The 16,665-nt window shown below is 40.1% G+C and overlaps 1 protein-coding gene across 4 annotated transcripts in view; it reads right to left on the reverse strand.

The window, feature by feature from the left end:
* SMAD9 (SMAD family member 9) overlaps positions 1-16,665 on the reverse strand; it is a 71,939-nt gene that overhangs the window by 28,372 nt on the left and 26,902 nt on the right. For 2 of the 4 annotated variants that reach the window (XM_081276580.1, XM_081276578.1), the window contains exon 2: positions 2,147-2,748. In XM_081276580.1, coding sequence (XP_081132706.1) covers positions 2,147-2,558 — 412 coding nt within the window. In that variant the 5' untranslated portion in view covers positions 2,559-2,748. Of the gene's footprint in view, positions 1-2,146; positions 2,749-8,541; positions 8,630-16,665 lie in introns of those variants that run through there. The other 2 variants (XM_081276581.1, XM_081276579.1) reach the window with 2 other exon arrangements.

Below are 16,665 nucleotides of genomic sequence, written 5' to 3' on the forward strand. Positions count from 1 at the left end.
ATAACAACTAGGTATTCAACAAACTTGTTAAGATTAACATTTTTGTTGTTCTCAAACTATTTATTCTGCACATGGCTCGATAGCTAGATGTAAAAGCTGATTGTTCTATTAAAAATATCAGTTAGAAATGAAAAAAACTGTATACATTAAATGTTACTTTAAATTTATACCATCCTGAGTCATTTTTCTAGAAATTCAAACCTAAGATGATATGAAATATATCTACAGATGTAAAACATTCACATATCATCCTAAAAGAAACTTCACATGGTATGAAAATCTAAATAATCAAGTAATTCTTTAAAAGTATATTTTTTAATATCCAAGAGGAAAAATTAATATATATATATTACAAAATACTTCTTACAAGCTGTTATGTTTTATAACTACATTACTTAGGAAGATAAATTATTTCTTTTTTTTTTTTTTTTTTTGGCACTGGGGATTGAACTCAGGGGCACTCGGGGCATCCCCAGCCCTATTTTGTCTTTTATTTAGAGACAGGGTCTCTCACTGAGTTGCTTAGCACCTCACTTTTGCTGAGGCTAGGTTTGAACTTGCAATCCTCCTGCCTCAGCCTCCTGAGATGTTCTTTGGATATGCATTCTAGATGCCAAATATAATTGAAATCTTTTGAGACAAAAAAGAATCAAGCCATTTTTTGTCATAAACTCAGACTTTTTTTTTTTTTGAGATGGGGTCTAACTCAAGAAATTTGATGGGATAATGTTTGTATCTCAGATAAATTTTTTTTAACTTGTATTCTGGAAGGTTGTCTACATTGGCCTTGAACTCCTGGGTTCAAGGGATCCTCCCACCTCAACCTCCAGAGTAACTGGGACTAGAAGCACACCACACTACTCCACATTTTTAAAAATATGCAAAGAGTTCAAGAGAAGTAGGAAGAAGGGAAGAAAGCAAAAACCTCTGTGATCTAGGAGAAACGTATCAGATTTGCCAAGAACATAGGACCTTCTAATGGTCTCCCCAGGGTCTCTGTCTGCTGCACGGTGGCCATAAGAAGCCACTTCATCATGACATCCCTAACAACCACTTGGCAACATGATAGCAAATTTGGGGACCCTGAAAAGATGCCTGCCTAAGACTGACATGAGCTGGACATGGAGACATTGCATTAAGGAGAACTGGACGTTCAAGCTGCTCCCTAGACAGCCCTGTCTCCTGATGGGACCGAGACAATCTCCTGGAGCTAATGTGATCCTTCAGTTTCCTGGAATGAAGCAGATGACCAATGAAAAAGAAAAGAAAAAAAAAGCATAAAAACTGTATGAATTCTGCCCAGAATTCCATAAGAACAATCAGTCCAAATAGAATTTCAATAAAACTATTGAAGTCTGTGCAAAGGAACAAAGAGGTAAACACTAGACTTCTGCAAAATGGGGGTGAAACATACAGAGACACAACCATACAGATATGTGAAGAGCATTAGAACAGTACTCTTCTTTAGTCAGAACCATATTTAAGGGCTGAGGGTATAGCCCAGTGGCAGAGCACTTGCCTAGCCTGTGAGAGGTACTAGGTTGAAACCCCACACTATAAAAAATGTCTTTAAAAACAACCACTGATCTCCCCCAACCCCAGACCCTGGTGTTTTCAGTCCTGAAATAATTTTCAGCAACTCTTTCTTTGGCTGTTTTCAGATCCAGAGATGAGCTAACTTCCCTTTATCTAAACTTTAATAAAGTGGAAGCACAAACAAACAAACTTTGGTTTAGCTCAATACAAATCAAAGATCAATTCAGTTCATTTAGTTCAGTGTGGTGTGTGTGTGTGTGTGTGTGTGTGTGTGTGTGTGTGTGGCGGGGGTTAATTTTCCAGGATACTTTAAGCCCTTCCAAGGCCTTAAGAATTAGGAAAAGGTCATGACGATTTCTCCAAAGTTCATCAAAATAAAATGCATTTTTCAAAATCACATAAAGCTTCCATATGCTTCGAAATTAAAATATGTATTTTTTCTAAGTTTTCCTGACTACAAAATTTTGGACTCATTCCTAAAAAGTTTTAAACCTCCCTCTCTTCTCTCTATAGGTAGAAGTCCTGGTCTTGTGGGTACCCCACCATTCTCCACCAGTGGAACTTTAACTTCCACTTTGAAATAAACTGGGACATCATGAACAAAACCCACCTGGAGTCTCCACCCGGCGGTAGTGGTAAGGGTTAATGCACACCTCTTTCTGTTTGGAGCCAAAAGGGAACTCACAGCACTCCAATGGCTTCAACTCATGGTGGGACTGGAGATCTGGCCATCGCCACACCCGGCAGTAAATGACGTGCGGCAAACCCTTGCGGTGGGACACCTGCAGGCGCCCATCCAGGGACCTGGGGATGGTGACACATTTGCTGGGTTGCCCAGGACAGCTGAGGGCCCTCTCCAGCTCATCCATGGCTCCTTTCTTCTTCTTTAGTTTCTTCACTAGAGAGTCTACGGCCTTCTCTGCCCACTTCTCCTCTTCATCTCCTTGCTTCCAGCCAAGCAGTCTCTTCACTGCGGGGCTGGTGAAGGAGAAGAGGGAGCTGATGGGGGTGCTGGAGTGCATAGGAGGTGGGCCACAGACGTCCCCCCACACAGAAACCGGACTCACGGCCCTTCACGGCTGGTCAGCAGCCAGGAACTCTCCAGGGAGGGCATAGGTACAAATTTGCCTTTTCTTCTGGAAGCAACTATGACTGATTCCAGTTGGGAATTGTGCTGACTTCTTCCTAAGCCCGTGCATGGGTTGGCCAACCCTGAAAAACAAAGTGAGACTTGCGTGAGCTTCATCAGGGTGATTTTCAGAAAAGGAAACACCGTTCAAATGTTTTAACTTGAAAATTCAATCATCTTTTGGACACTGCCCTCCCTTATACCCCTTCACCCAGGTCTTTCAGAGTTTGTCTTTTCTCTCCATTTACCCAACACTTGGGGTCTGGACCTTGTGGTAAAAAGGACTCCCTCAGATCATAGTGGCAACTTGTGACTTCCCTCCTGCCCTCCTCCTGCTCTAAGCCATTTATTCCCAAACCTAATTTGGACCAAGTCATTTTCCTATTTAAGAAATGATTCAGTTCATTGACTTCCCAAGTGTCAACTTCTCCACCTGGGTCTCTAAGCTCCTGTGCTCTTTCAGCAATATAGACCTTCTTTCTTCATTTATAGGTTGCACAGGTAATCTGCCCCTCCCCATTGTACGACATATATACAAATGAAAAGGGAAAAATATAATTAGGATCACTGTAGTCTCCCCACTGGGAACAGCCACTCTTGCCTGAACCTATCTTCTTCCAAACTACCTAATAGGGTGGCAGTTCTCAAACTATGTTCCAGGGATCCCCCTGGGAGTCCCTGAGACTCTTTCAGGGGGCTGTGAGTTCCAAATTACATATCTGTGTAAGCTAAATCCACTTCTTGCTCTTCAACCAAAATAACAAATCACAATAGGTTGTGTGCGGAAGGGGATATGAGAATCTGGGTTTCTACCTGGCATTAAAGAGATCTGCAAAGATAGAAAACCATGGCACTCTTCTCATTAAAGTCATTTTGAAAACATAATTTCTAGTAGAATAATGTGCTTGTGTTCATATGTAATGGATTTATTTTTTTAACATTTATTTCTTAGTTGTAGTTGGACACAATACCTTTATTTTATTTATTTATTTTTATGTGGTGCTAAGGATAGAACCCAAAGCCTTGTATGTGCTAGGCCAGTGCTCTACCGCTGAACCACAACCCCAGTCCGGATTTATTATGTTTAATGAATCAATAAGTAGTTCTAAAAATGTCTCAGTTTTAATTCCTAAAATGGAAAACACTGACAGACAAACCCACATACGGGTTATTTGGAGTTCTCCATAACTTCTACAGTGAACAGAGGTCATAAGAACAAAACGGGTTGAAAAGTGCTTTTCTCCAAGTCCCACACAGTCACATACATAGATGTGAACACCAAGAAGTGCTGTCCTCACATTTGATACTCTGCTGAAGATCAGCTGGGTTCTTTACCCTTTCATCTGAAGGTGGCACTACTTCCTGGGTATTCAACAGACCCATTGAAGTTTCCTGGGGCAGAACTGCATTTCCTCCTCTGTGAAAGCACTGGCTTAAACAAAACCTCCTCTTTCTAACAGATTTTAAAACCAGCCACCTCATTAATGTTCAGAGTGGCTGCTTCTGAACACAGTTTGAAGAAAGCTGACTCATTTTAATCTCTGGGAATCAGTGTAGCTCACAATCTCCAACAATTGCTTAATATGCATTAAATATAATTTTCTCCTTTGCTTCCGTGGAGGGAAAAACTGAACCCTTGCCAGTACTATAGTGTGCCTTTAAAACAACAATAACAACAAAAAACTAGGTATTGAACACAAGGGTTCTCTATCATTCAGCCATATCTCTAGTTCTTTTATTTATTTATTTTTTTTAATTTCAAGACAGGGTCTCTCTAAGCTTCTGAGGCTGGCCTTTAACTTGTAGGCCTCCTGTCTCCCTTCCAAGTTTCTGGGGCTACAGTGGGGATGTTGCTTATTGGTAGAGCACTTTCCTAGTATGCACAAGGCCCTGGGTTCAACTCCCAGCATTGGGGGAAAAAAAAGAAAAAAAAAAATTGAGGCTGGATGTAGAGACAGAGGAAATTTCTCAATGGGAGAAAATCAATGAGATTTAATGAGTAGGATGCAATACTTACATCACTGGATTCCTCATGTGGACCTTATTTAGGATTATACAGAAGTAAACTGTGATGAAAGGAGAGTTAAGGACTCAAAAGTTGTTATTTTTCAGTTAGCAGTTTGACTTAGACCCAGTTTTATTTGGGAAGGTTGATTTTGTGGCTCAACAATTTGTGAATTTATAAAGTAGAGTGCTCAAGTTATGTTTATCTAGACAGGTCGCTTCACAGCAGTGGTTGTAGGGTTGAGGGGCTTTCAGGAGACTTGGCATGACACAGAGGAACCCAAACCCTTACAGAGCTTTAGATGCTGCTTAGCATTACATCAGATTTGTTGTTCGTAAATTGCAGCATCAATCTTTATGTTTAGGTCAGTAGTAGAGAAAAGCCTGTTATAAAAATGTTCACTAAAGTTCAACTAAATACACTTTCTTAAAAACTTTTGCTGTATAGAGCAAATGACTAAAGTGGGCTGAGTTTGCCTTTTGTTTTTTTAAACTGTGAGTTCCTCTCTATCTAATGGCCTGTGAAATCAATTTATCATCGGAACAAAATAGCTTTTGGAAAACCAACAAAACAAAACAGACTATGTTGCAGGACAGCTAACAAAGAAAAAGTAAGTGTAATAAAGTACGTGTGTATAAGCTCATTCCAACTTTTCATTCAGAGGCATATGCTCTGTGTATGTGTGGTGTTTACGGTATATGTGGAGTATGAGTCCAAAATGCAAAATTTATTTACTTTTCTTATTGCACCTTGCAATCAAAACTACTTAAAAAGCATTACTCCTCAACCATACATTTCCTCAAACTCTCTGAGGTTTACCTTGATTAGTGACATGCAGGGGCCACTGAATACCTCGGGGGAATTCCCAGTTAATACTGAATCTAGGATCTAAAAAGCTCTAAGCTAATATAGCTCTTAATCCTCCTGAATTTAGGCTCTCTGCTGTCTGAGGTCACTGCCCCTTTAAAATAATTAAAGTAGTCTCACAGTGGCTCCAAAACCAAGATTTTATAGTTGCAAGACAGCTCCTGTCCAATTAAACAGAGGCCTTTGCATTAAGGGAGACCCAAGAGTTAAATTTAGAATCTCAGAATGATAAACACCAAATTCATAACAATGACTTCCTGGTAACAGAAAAGAAAACAGCAAAAAGTTAAACTTTGGGTACACCGAAGTTGAAAAGATGATTCTCTATACTTGTTTGTATGTTTTGTGTATTTTTTATAGAAGAAATTAAGTATTAAAGTGAATCAAACTTAGAAACCCACAAACACTAAGGTTCTTGTTTGTGCTAATAGTTTCTATAAAATAAATAAAATTTGGACTCTCACAAAGATTTTTGTCTATGTAAATAACTTCTGTTTATCCAGGCAGAGACGTTTAAGCTTCATAAAGATAAATTCATTCTCATTCCTATATTTTAGCCATTAAAAGAGCAAAGGGCCTCTTGTTTATCCCCAACTAGCCATAACATTAGCATCAACAGTGAGGTCTCCAACTGTCCCCATCTGCTCAGTACTGTCAACCTGGCTCCCAGTAGCTTTGCCCATAGAGTTGAATGCCCATAGACTGCAGATGCTAGCCTACCATGGCCTCCTGAAGACACCACTGCCCAGGCTCACATAAACTAAAATAGAGCACTTCCACAGGAGCTTAAAACAAACAAACAAACAAAAAACTACTGTTGCAAAAATGAGAGGGTCAATTAATTCTGCTCTTAAAGTTACGCTGTTTTAATAAAGCACAAAGAAGAACAAAACAAACAAACAAGACACCTTATATAAAGATAAATGCACAGGAGGTATTTATATAGAAACTAGCCAGTTGATTCCCACATAAGATAGCAAAAGCTCTGAAAGATAGGAGGAGATGGTGGTGTATGAACAATTCTTATTCAACCTGGAAGGCTCTAGAAAGATTCCTAATAGGATAAATGAACTGTACTTCAAAAGATTAAAATCACAGTTAATAAAACTGACTTGGTAGACCAGGGAAATAGTCTAAGATTTCCTTGTGCAGTTCTAGTCTCACAAGAGAATGGTGCAACCTTGCCACAGACAAGTTGTGTGGTTTTAGACAAGTCATGTGTTCTCTCTGCAGCTCCTTATTTTCTCATTTGTGGATCTGGATGGGCTCAGCCTTTGCTTCAGCATCTGCATGGGTGACAGTGGTTCCATGATACATGGCTATTGGCTGGATGTGCCACATGGGAGCATATGACTCATTCAACTGCCGTTGATGCCGCACCGCTACCACTGGTGTGAGATTTTCATGCATGACGCTCCGTGGCACAGAGCAGGGCAAAACAGCAACTGTTTTCCACAAGCATCAAACTGACCCTTTGAATAACAAATGTCATCCAGCAAGCAGCACAACACAGTGTCTACTTTGTATTCCAGTTGTTTCTTTCTGGAATTACTTTTTATGTGTGTGTATGGTGCTGGGGGTTGAACCCACCGCCTAGTGTACGTGAGGCAAGCATTCTACCAACTGAACTACATCCCCAGCCCTGGAATTACTTTTGTGACTGCAGAGGCATGAGAGTAAAAACACATGCTTGGTGTCACTGTGTTTGATGCTATTAGTTGGTGCGTCATCTGGCACTCAGAACCCCAGATCGCTCAAATGCCTTCTGCTGACCATTGGAGCTTGCTGTCTTTGGGCAGAAAGAAAAAAAGTACCATGGCTGTGCTTGCTCTGAGTCACTTGTGGCTTGCTTCACATAACTGCAGCACAAAAACTGTACTTCTTTCTTTTCCTGGCATCCAAGTTTTACAATAAACTCCAACTGAGTGAGCAAAACAACTTCTCATTTTTTTAAAATAAACAGGCCCACTTAAAATAAAAGCAGAATTGGCCACATGCACACACTACGACTTAACTGTGATTCCATGAAAAAAAAAACAATTTACCAGCTACATTAAAGTTTCGGAGACAGGGGTTTTTTTGGTAATAAGTTGTCAGTTTAAATCCCAACTTCCCTTCACATACTAAAGATTATTTTTCACTCACTGGGGCTCCTTGAAAGAGTCAATTAAGGATTTTTAATCCTGTGGGGAAAAAATTTCTAAAAAACTATTTAAGGTGAATATGTTGATAGGCTTCTCTGGAGCAGAGCTAAGCAATGAGCACATGGAACTTTTGAGATTCTTTCATGGGCACTGCTTTGTGGTCAATTTGGCCAAGGGAAGTGTCCATCATCCGCCAGACCACACACTGCTGTCAGCCTGGGGATCAGGTGACATTCTGCTGTACAAGGACCTGAAGAAGAGACTACCACCACGTCAGAACATCTTTGTCTTTTAATTTTTTCAATTTTATCACTTTTGCCTCTCTAATCCTCCCTCAAAAAAATTCATGGCCAACATTAAGAATACCTTGGCCTCCCCTCTAGAAAAGTTTACTAACCAAACTTAGAATCTGAACACATTTTCCAAAGGAATATTTAACCCCATTCGGGAAATAGACTGTTTTCTTGATGGCTTCTGTAGCACTTTTTATACACTAGTAATTTTAAGCAATAAGATGTGCATTTAAAAATGTTAAAAACATATCCAAAAGAACACCAACCTAGAAAACAGGTGGCTGCTATTATCAGCATTGGCATGTATATAGCATGTCTCATTACTGTACACATTTTAAAAGAAACTTGGTTTAAAACACACATATACAGAAGTAAATGTCTGATTAAGTCAACTTTGTCCTCACTTAGTCTAGCCTGGCATCCCCATGTGTTTCCAAATGAGTAACAACCATAAGGTTGTACTGTAAAATGTAAACTACCTCATGTGTGTATCAATTTAATTTCATGCAATTGGATAAACAGAAGGATGGTATTACAATGTCATATTCTGGACAAGAAAATTCCCACCTGTATTTGAAGGTTTCCTACAAATCTGTGAAGGGACAGTCCCAGTTATCGGGTGTACCAATGAGCATCTCATTGCAGGCTGGAAGACCTTCAGTCCACAGCAACAAAGAAGAAGACAGAGATGCATTACTATAATGAGGACTCGGGGCACCTCTGGATCTCTGAATTATCTGCTTATTCTGTGTTTTTTAGTCAGATTTTTCATCTCTGTGACTAAGAGACCCAACCAGAACAACTGTAGAGGAGGAAAGCATTATTTAGGAGCTCACAGTTTCAGAAGTCTCAATCCACAAAGAGCAGGCTCCATTCCTCAGGGCTCAAGGTGAGGCTGAACATCATGATGGAAGAGTTTGGCAAAGGAAAGCAGCTCACATGGTGATCAGGAAGCAGAGAGAGAGAGAGAGAGAGAGAGAGACTCCACTCTCCAAGTACAACATATATACCCCATAGCCATGCCTCCAATAAATCACTTCCTCCAGCCACACCCCACCTGCCTCCAGTTACCACTCAGTTAATCCCATCAGGGATTAGTTGGGTTGAGACGAAGGAATGGTATCACGTAATACTGATTGGGTTGAGATACTCACAACCCTATCATTTCTCCTCTGAAACTTCTTGCATTGTCTCACATGTGAGCTTTGGAGGACACCTCACATCCAAACCATAACACTGGGTGATAGTGTAAATATAGATTTTTCTGGGAAGACAGTCCATAGGTATTTTTCTTCAAAATCTCCAAATAGCCTGTGTGACCTACCCCCAAAGATTTTTAAAACCTACTGAATTAGAAGGAAAGGAGAAAGTGAGAGAAAGTGAACGAACTAAGGAACAAAAGAGAGGAGCTGATTAATCTCACTAACTGGTGCCAGGAGAGAGCCTCAAAAAGCCTACTTGCCTCAAAATAAAAAAATAAAAAGAACCACAAACTCAGTAGTTAAGCACCCCTGGGTTTAATTCCCTGTACCACAAAAAAAGAAAACAAAAAGAAAGAAATAAAGGCTTAAAGCCACTGAGTATTCTCATGGTAAGTGCTTTATGTACACTTACATATTTAATCTCTGTCCTGGCATATGAGGAAACAAAGGCACACAGAGATCTAGTAACTTGCCCAAGATCATACAACTATAAAGGGGCCCAACTCACCATAGTCTGACTTATGATTTTTTTGGACTATGTAACTGTGTGAAAATGACACGCATTCAGTAGAAATTGTACTTCAAAGCTTGAATATTGATCTTCTCCCAGGCTAGCAATACACCATCCATGCCTACCCAAGAGGCCAAGAGGCTGGGCAGCAGCAGAATCCATAGCTCCCAGGCAGCCTCGCCATCACAAGGGGAGAGGACTGACAGTCTCCACATGCTATGCTGCCAGCACTTTGGGGATACTGTGTCTTGTGTTTTTGTGTTTTTTCCTTATGATATTATCAACTCACTATAGGTTTATCAGGACATGACCCCATCGTAGGTCAAGGCACACCTGAAGCAAGTGGTAGTGCTGAAATTCAGACCTGGGCAGTCTGGCTCAGACGTACACCCTCCCTACTGTAACACCACCTTCCTCCTAAAGGAGATGGGACAGAAGCAGCATGTATCCTCAATAGGTATGGGTTGAGAGTGAAAGAGCCCATCACCCAGGGCTGGGCCTGAGCTGGACTGAAAGGGAAGACAATGTTGGAAGGAGCCTGGATGGCAAGAAGGCCCCCTCATTCTCCGGAGTATGGCAATTTTAAGGGGGAAAGTGGAAGAACAGCAGGGCTGGCTCCATGTCCCAAAGGAAAGGATAAACCAGAGTTAAGCTGTGTCTGTCAATCACCATTCATTCTTTCATTTCTCTCAACATTTCTGCCTACTCTGAATACCTACTAAATGCAAAGCAAACACGACCCTTGCCTTTCCAGAGCTTAGAAATTTGCGTGGATATTTAACAAGGAAGGATTGACAAACCATGAAGTACTATGCAGGAGACTAACATGGTGTTAGGATGGATGGAGGGGCAAGGAACTCATGTGGACCTACGGCCGAAGATTGCACTGAGGAGGAAACAACTCAGCCAAGAGGATGAGAAAGGACAGCCACTCCAGGAGAACTGCCGAAGAAAGAGCGAAGAGCACAGCATAGGGGTGGGGAGGATTGGGTGCATCCGGGTAAATGAAGGAAATGAAGCCTGAGTTCCAGGAGGAGTCAGCAGGCAGTGGCTGGAGGCAGCCCAGGCTGGGCCTGGAAGGCATCATACAGAAAACAGGTTTTCCTGTAAGTGCAAAGGAAGGAAGCCTTTGAATAGGTTTTGCAAGCAAAGGAATTAAATGATCTGACTGAATTTCTAAATGATTGTACTGGCTGCTTGTGGAGGGATGGATGGGAAGGGAGTGAAGGAGACGGGGCTTCTAGAGGCATCTTACAGATTGAGAGGAATTAATCAGTGAGAAGGAGAGATTCATGTTGCACAAGAGGGAGGAGGACAACAGAAGGGAAGAAAGGAGAACAGGAGCAGATGCAGGCGGGGGTCCATCAGGTCACAGCAAGACAAGACGTTTCCTCTGCAAGAGTCTCAGGGCGGAGGCTGATTTGAGTGAGTCTGGGAGTGGGAGTGTGTTCTGGATGGGAAGCAAAAGGCTTGTTCCCACGGGGCCAGCAGCCAGCACTGCTGACAACAAAGCCATTGTGAAGGTCACCCTCTGCCAAGGACCTTCAGAAAAAGTAGTTCTGCCCTCGAAAACATGAGCCCTGACCTTTTAGGCTGCCCAGTCCAGTCCCAGAGTCCACTATGATCAGACTCACTTCCCTTCATGACACAAAGGGACAGCTAGAGCTGGATGAAGACGCAAGTACATGGGGGAAAATGAGTTGGAAAAATATCTCTGCGATCAGGTAAATGGATGGAATTGGAGAAGATAATGCTAAGTAAAGTTAGCCAATCCCCTCCAAAAAATGCCGAATATTTTCTCTGACTGACTGACTCATAGTGGGGTAGGGAGCAGGGAGCATGGGAGGAATAGACAAACTCTAGATAGGGTAGAGGGGTGGGAGGGGAAAGGAGGGGACAGGGGGTTAGCAATGATGATGGAATGTGGTGGACATCATTATCCAAAGTACATGTATGCAGACCTGAATTGGTGTGAATATACTTTGTGTGCGACCAGAGATATGAAAAATTGTGCTCTATATGTGTAATATGAATTGTAATGCATTCTGCTGTCATTTATTTTAAAAAAATCAAAAAGAAAATACATATAAAAAATATCACTGCAATCAACTCTCAAAATACAAACTGGTCACATTCCTACAAATGTAGGTGGTGCCATCAAGTGGGGAAAAAAAAATAACACTCCTGAGTATTTTTTGTGATGAGCTGACCACTCGGCACTGGCAAGTGAGGAAGCCAGAAGTTCTGAAATGGTAACCTAGGTGTTCACATTCCTTAGAGAAAGCAGTAACTTGTCTTCTGAATCCTTTTAATATAATGGCTTAGAACAAGGGACTAAAGATAAGTACTTTCACGTCCCTCCAAGGATGCACAAAAAACTGGTCACATTATTGACCCTGCAAAAGTCACAGGAGCCAGGGGAGAAGAAGCATAGAAAACATTTCACTTTGCATTCTATATCAGCCGGAAAATTCTTCTACCAGAAAAACCACAATGGAAAACTGAGGAGAGGTCTGCAGAAAAGTGGGAAATATTTTGACTATTGTTTTGCCAAGCTCTGATTCTGCTTCAGAAGAAAATCATGGAGGAATTTCTTCTTAATAAGCTTTTTCTTTTATCTTTTATTGATTTTATTTTTTTAAAATACATGACAGCAGTGGAATGCATTACAATTCTTATTACACATCGTGTCTCTTTATATAAAGTATGTTCACGCCAATTTATGCCTTTATACATGTACTTATTTTGCATTACAATTCTTAATACACACATATACCACAATTTTTCATACCTCTGTATATAAAGTATGTTGACACCCAATTCAAGTCTTCATACATGTACTTTGGATAATGATATCTGTCACATTCCACCATCCTTGCTAATCCCCTGCCCCCTTCTTTTCCCTCCCATCCCTCTTCTCTATCTAGAATTCATCTAATCCTCCATGCTCTCCCTCCCTACGCCACTATGAGTCAACCTCCTTATATTAGAGAAAACATTCAGCATTTGCTTTTTGGGGATTGGTTAACTTAGCATTATCTTCTCTAACGCCATCCATTTACCTGCCAATGCCATGATTTTATTCTTTTTTAATGCTGAGTAAAATTACATTATGTATATATGCCACATTTTTAGATATCCTTCAATAGATGAATGGATAAAAAAGGTGGCATATTAATAAGCTTTTTAACAAATCATGTTTCTATCTACCTCTTTCTCAACGTGTTTCAAAGCAGTACCATCTGATTAGTCTCTGGAGTGCCCAGATATCTTGGTTCAGCTCTTGCTAAGACTATAGAAAACTGAATTTCCCTTATCCATTCAGAAAATAATGTTCCCTTTGTTCTAAAATGTGGCTCCATACTTCTTTCACTCCCAAGATAAGACCTGGGTTTCTGGATAGACAGTAAGTAGTGACCATCTTACACACACAGGAACAACCCATTTATCAGGAGTTTTTTTTTTTTCTTCTCTCTTTCCTGGATCTGGAAGTTGAATTCAGGGTCATTTTATCACCGAGCTACATCTCCAGTCCTTTTATTTTTTATTTTGAGACAGGATCTCACCAAGTTGACCAGGTTGGCCTCAGGAGTTGCTGGGATTAAAAGTGTGCAAACCATTTACTGGGAGTTCTTACTTGTCCTAAAACCTTAAGATAGCCAGAACTAAGCAGAGAAACAATGTAAAAGGACCAAAATGGCCTTTAAGGAGCAGTAGAACCCAAAGAGCATTGCAACAAAATACTCTGTCACCCAGACCCTTTCTTAATATAGACCTCAGTCTTTATTTGTATTAAATTGCTTTGATTGAAATCTCATGTGTACACAAACTTATATCATCCCATTACTAACAATGCAATTCTTTCTTTCTTGCACTGTATATTTGTAACTCTTCATGTGTTTATAAAACATCCCACATTCTCAAGGAGAATAGGAGACAAGGCCAAGCATTTCAGCATGAATGATTTATGAATTACAAATTGAAGATCCTTAGAAATCTATTTTTACTGAATTGTTTATAAACTTGTGAATAACTGTTTCCCTTAAAAAAAAATTCTTAGCAACCTCGAAAAGAATAAACCAGACCTTAGGCAACATAAGATAACTTTCGTCCAAGCATGTCTGACCCATGAAAATCCGGATTTACCACAAATATAAACTTGGGAAAGATTATCTGTCTTACAAAATAAGTCATAATACATGTAAAAGCATGGTTCCATTTACAAAAACCTGGTTCACATTCAGCTTTTTCAGGAATAAATAGCCTTCCATTCAGTAAATATTTACCAAGCTCTCTACATTGTAGTTCTTAGAGTTAACTGCTAAGCTTTAGAAAACTGACTCCTAAAGCTATATCGAATTCTGTAGTCAGAAACAATCTAGATCCTTTGGTAGAATTAAGAGATCTCACTTTACATTTCTACTTCCAAATATAACTTTAACCTTAAAATTATATCATGCCCATCTTACCGTATAAATATTTTTGTTGGGCACCAAAGAATACCATTGTCAGCAAACTGTAGAACAAATCAAATTAGTTTTGAGGACATTTTATCTTATAAACCCTTTGCCCATCAAAACACCAAACATCCTTAAAACTTTAAGAATTTTATAACCATTCCAGCTTTTGTGTAACCAATACAGTATTATTTTATTGCCATCACCAATGAACCCCCTTTTTAAAAATATTCCCAGCATTTTCTTCAGAAAACAGATAAGCTGTATTATTCTAAATATCAGATGATATCTATGCAGAATAGCTTAGCTCCAATATGGCAAATGGATAGTTTTCTTTTTTTAATCAGTACTTAAATTTGGAGATAAGTTGGTATTTTTTACTTTTTTCTGGTTGTTGTAAAGTCACCTTAAAACAACTTGGATCCCATTTTTTAACCCTGAAGAACATGTAGGAACAAGAGAAATGGGCTCCCCTCTAAGATATGCATTCCCCGCTCCTTTCTCTCTTTCTCAAATGCAGTTCAGCCCAAATGGGGAATGTAAGCCACCTGCATGGAGAGAAGAGTGCCACACAGCCCCTCCACACAGAGGACAAAGCATGTCTTTGAAAACATCCCCTATGGGATGAAGGGAAGTGAGGGGAGTTGGGAAAAGGAATGGCAGTAGAATGAATCGGACATTACTACCCTATGTGCATATATGACTACACAACCAGTGTATCTCCACACCATGTACAACTAGAAGAATGTAAGTTGTACTCTATGTATGTATTAATATGTCAAAATACATTCAATTGTCATGTATAACTAAAAAGAACAACAATAACAAAAAATATCCCTTATATTTTATTCAGGATCTCTTCTTTGCCAACACACAAATCACATTTATGGAACTTATGAAAAAAAATGTATTAACTTCCTGAACTCCAGCCAGCAGTTTATAGTTGCAAACAACAACCATCACCTTTCCCTTCTCCTCTCTCCCACATTGGTCCTCTGAGAAATACACACCTCAGGAAGGATAAATGGACATTTTGTCTATAGTACCAAGAACATTTTACTGCTTAGGAGTAAAAAGTCCTTTAAAATATCCTCTCAGAAGCCTTCCTGAACTATTTCTCAAGGCTCTCGTTCATTGTCTGAGTCCTTCACAGGCACTTATTGAGGCTCTGCCATGTGCCTGATGCTGTGCCACACGCTACAAAATGCACATGGTTTCCCAGAGTCCCTATCCTGAGCAATAGTAGCTCCAAGTCAGAATATAGTGCCATGGACCTGCTTCAAATATGGAGAGTCTTTAGAATGTCATAAAAGATATCTGAGGGCTATTTCTGCCCTTCCTAAAAGGTTTACTGGGGAAAAAAAGATATGTTGCTTTTTATTTTTTTTAATTTTTATCTATAGGTAGAAATGAAATGATATCTGTAGAACTCTGGGAGCAGTCCAGAAACTATGTTTATTTCTTACAATAAAGGCCTGGTGAGGGAGGCTGGAGTTGTGGCTCAGCGGTAGAGCACTCGCCTAGCACGTGCGAGGTGCTGGGTTCAATCCTCAGCACCACATAACAATAAATAAAATAAAGATATTGTGTCCAACTACAACTAAAAAAAAATTAAAAAAAAAAGGCCTGGTGAGACCCACTAGCTAACTGGTACCCACAGGACAGCTTCCCTGGCTCCCTGGACGTGAGCTGGGTCAACTCCAGGACCAGCACCAGAACTACTCCAGGTCACCACCATTTTCTCCAGGTGGAACTCCCTGAAAACACAGGTTTGATATAACTAAGGAAACGACATCAACTGGAGTCCTAGTATTTCTGCACTGCAGATTCATCCACTCCTTTTACTGTTACATGACTACCACATAAGCAAGTGCCTCTTTGGACCTACAGTGTGGATTGTCAATGTTGGGAAAGAATTCTAGAAATTAAAAACAAAACAAAACTCTGAAATAGCACTGGGATAAGTGAGCTCCTTTAAGTGAGCAATGAGCTCTGTACTTTATCAAGCTGGACAAACGAAGAAGAGAACAGAATGCCACACTATGTGGGAAATAGTTTTGTTGACAATGATGATAGAGTTGTTGAAATATATAAAATATGGCATAATTGGGGGATGAGGCTTGATTGTACCACTGACTCAAAAGATTACACTCCAGGGGAGTATAACTTCTAATAGAATCACCCAGCTCCAAAACATGTTAAGCAAAGTGCCTGACACAGTCGTAGCTGACCTCACTGTGGAAATCAGCATGGAGGCTCTTCAAAAGACTAGGAATGGAACCACCATATGACCCACCTATACCACTCCCTAGTATTTATCCTAAAGAATTAAAGTCATCACACTACAATGATACGTGCCTACCCATGTTTAGAGCAGCACAATTCACAATAGCCAAACTATAGAACCAGCCTAGGTGTCTGTCAATGGATGAATGGATAAAGAAAATGTGATACATACACACAAAGGAGGAGTTTTATTAGGGCATAAAGAAGAAGGAAATTATGTCATCTACAGGAAAAT

This window comes from Spermophilus citellus, assembly GCF_964194105.1.
Source record: "Spermophilus citellus genome assembly, chromosome: 1".
In the NCBI taxonomy this organism is placed as follows: domain Eukaryota; kingdom Metazoa; phylum Chordata; class Mammalia; order Rodentia; family Sciuridae; genus Spermophilus; species Spermophilus citellus.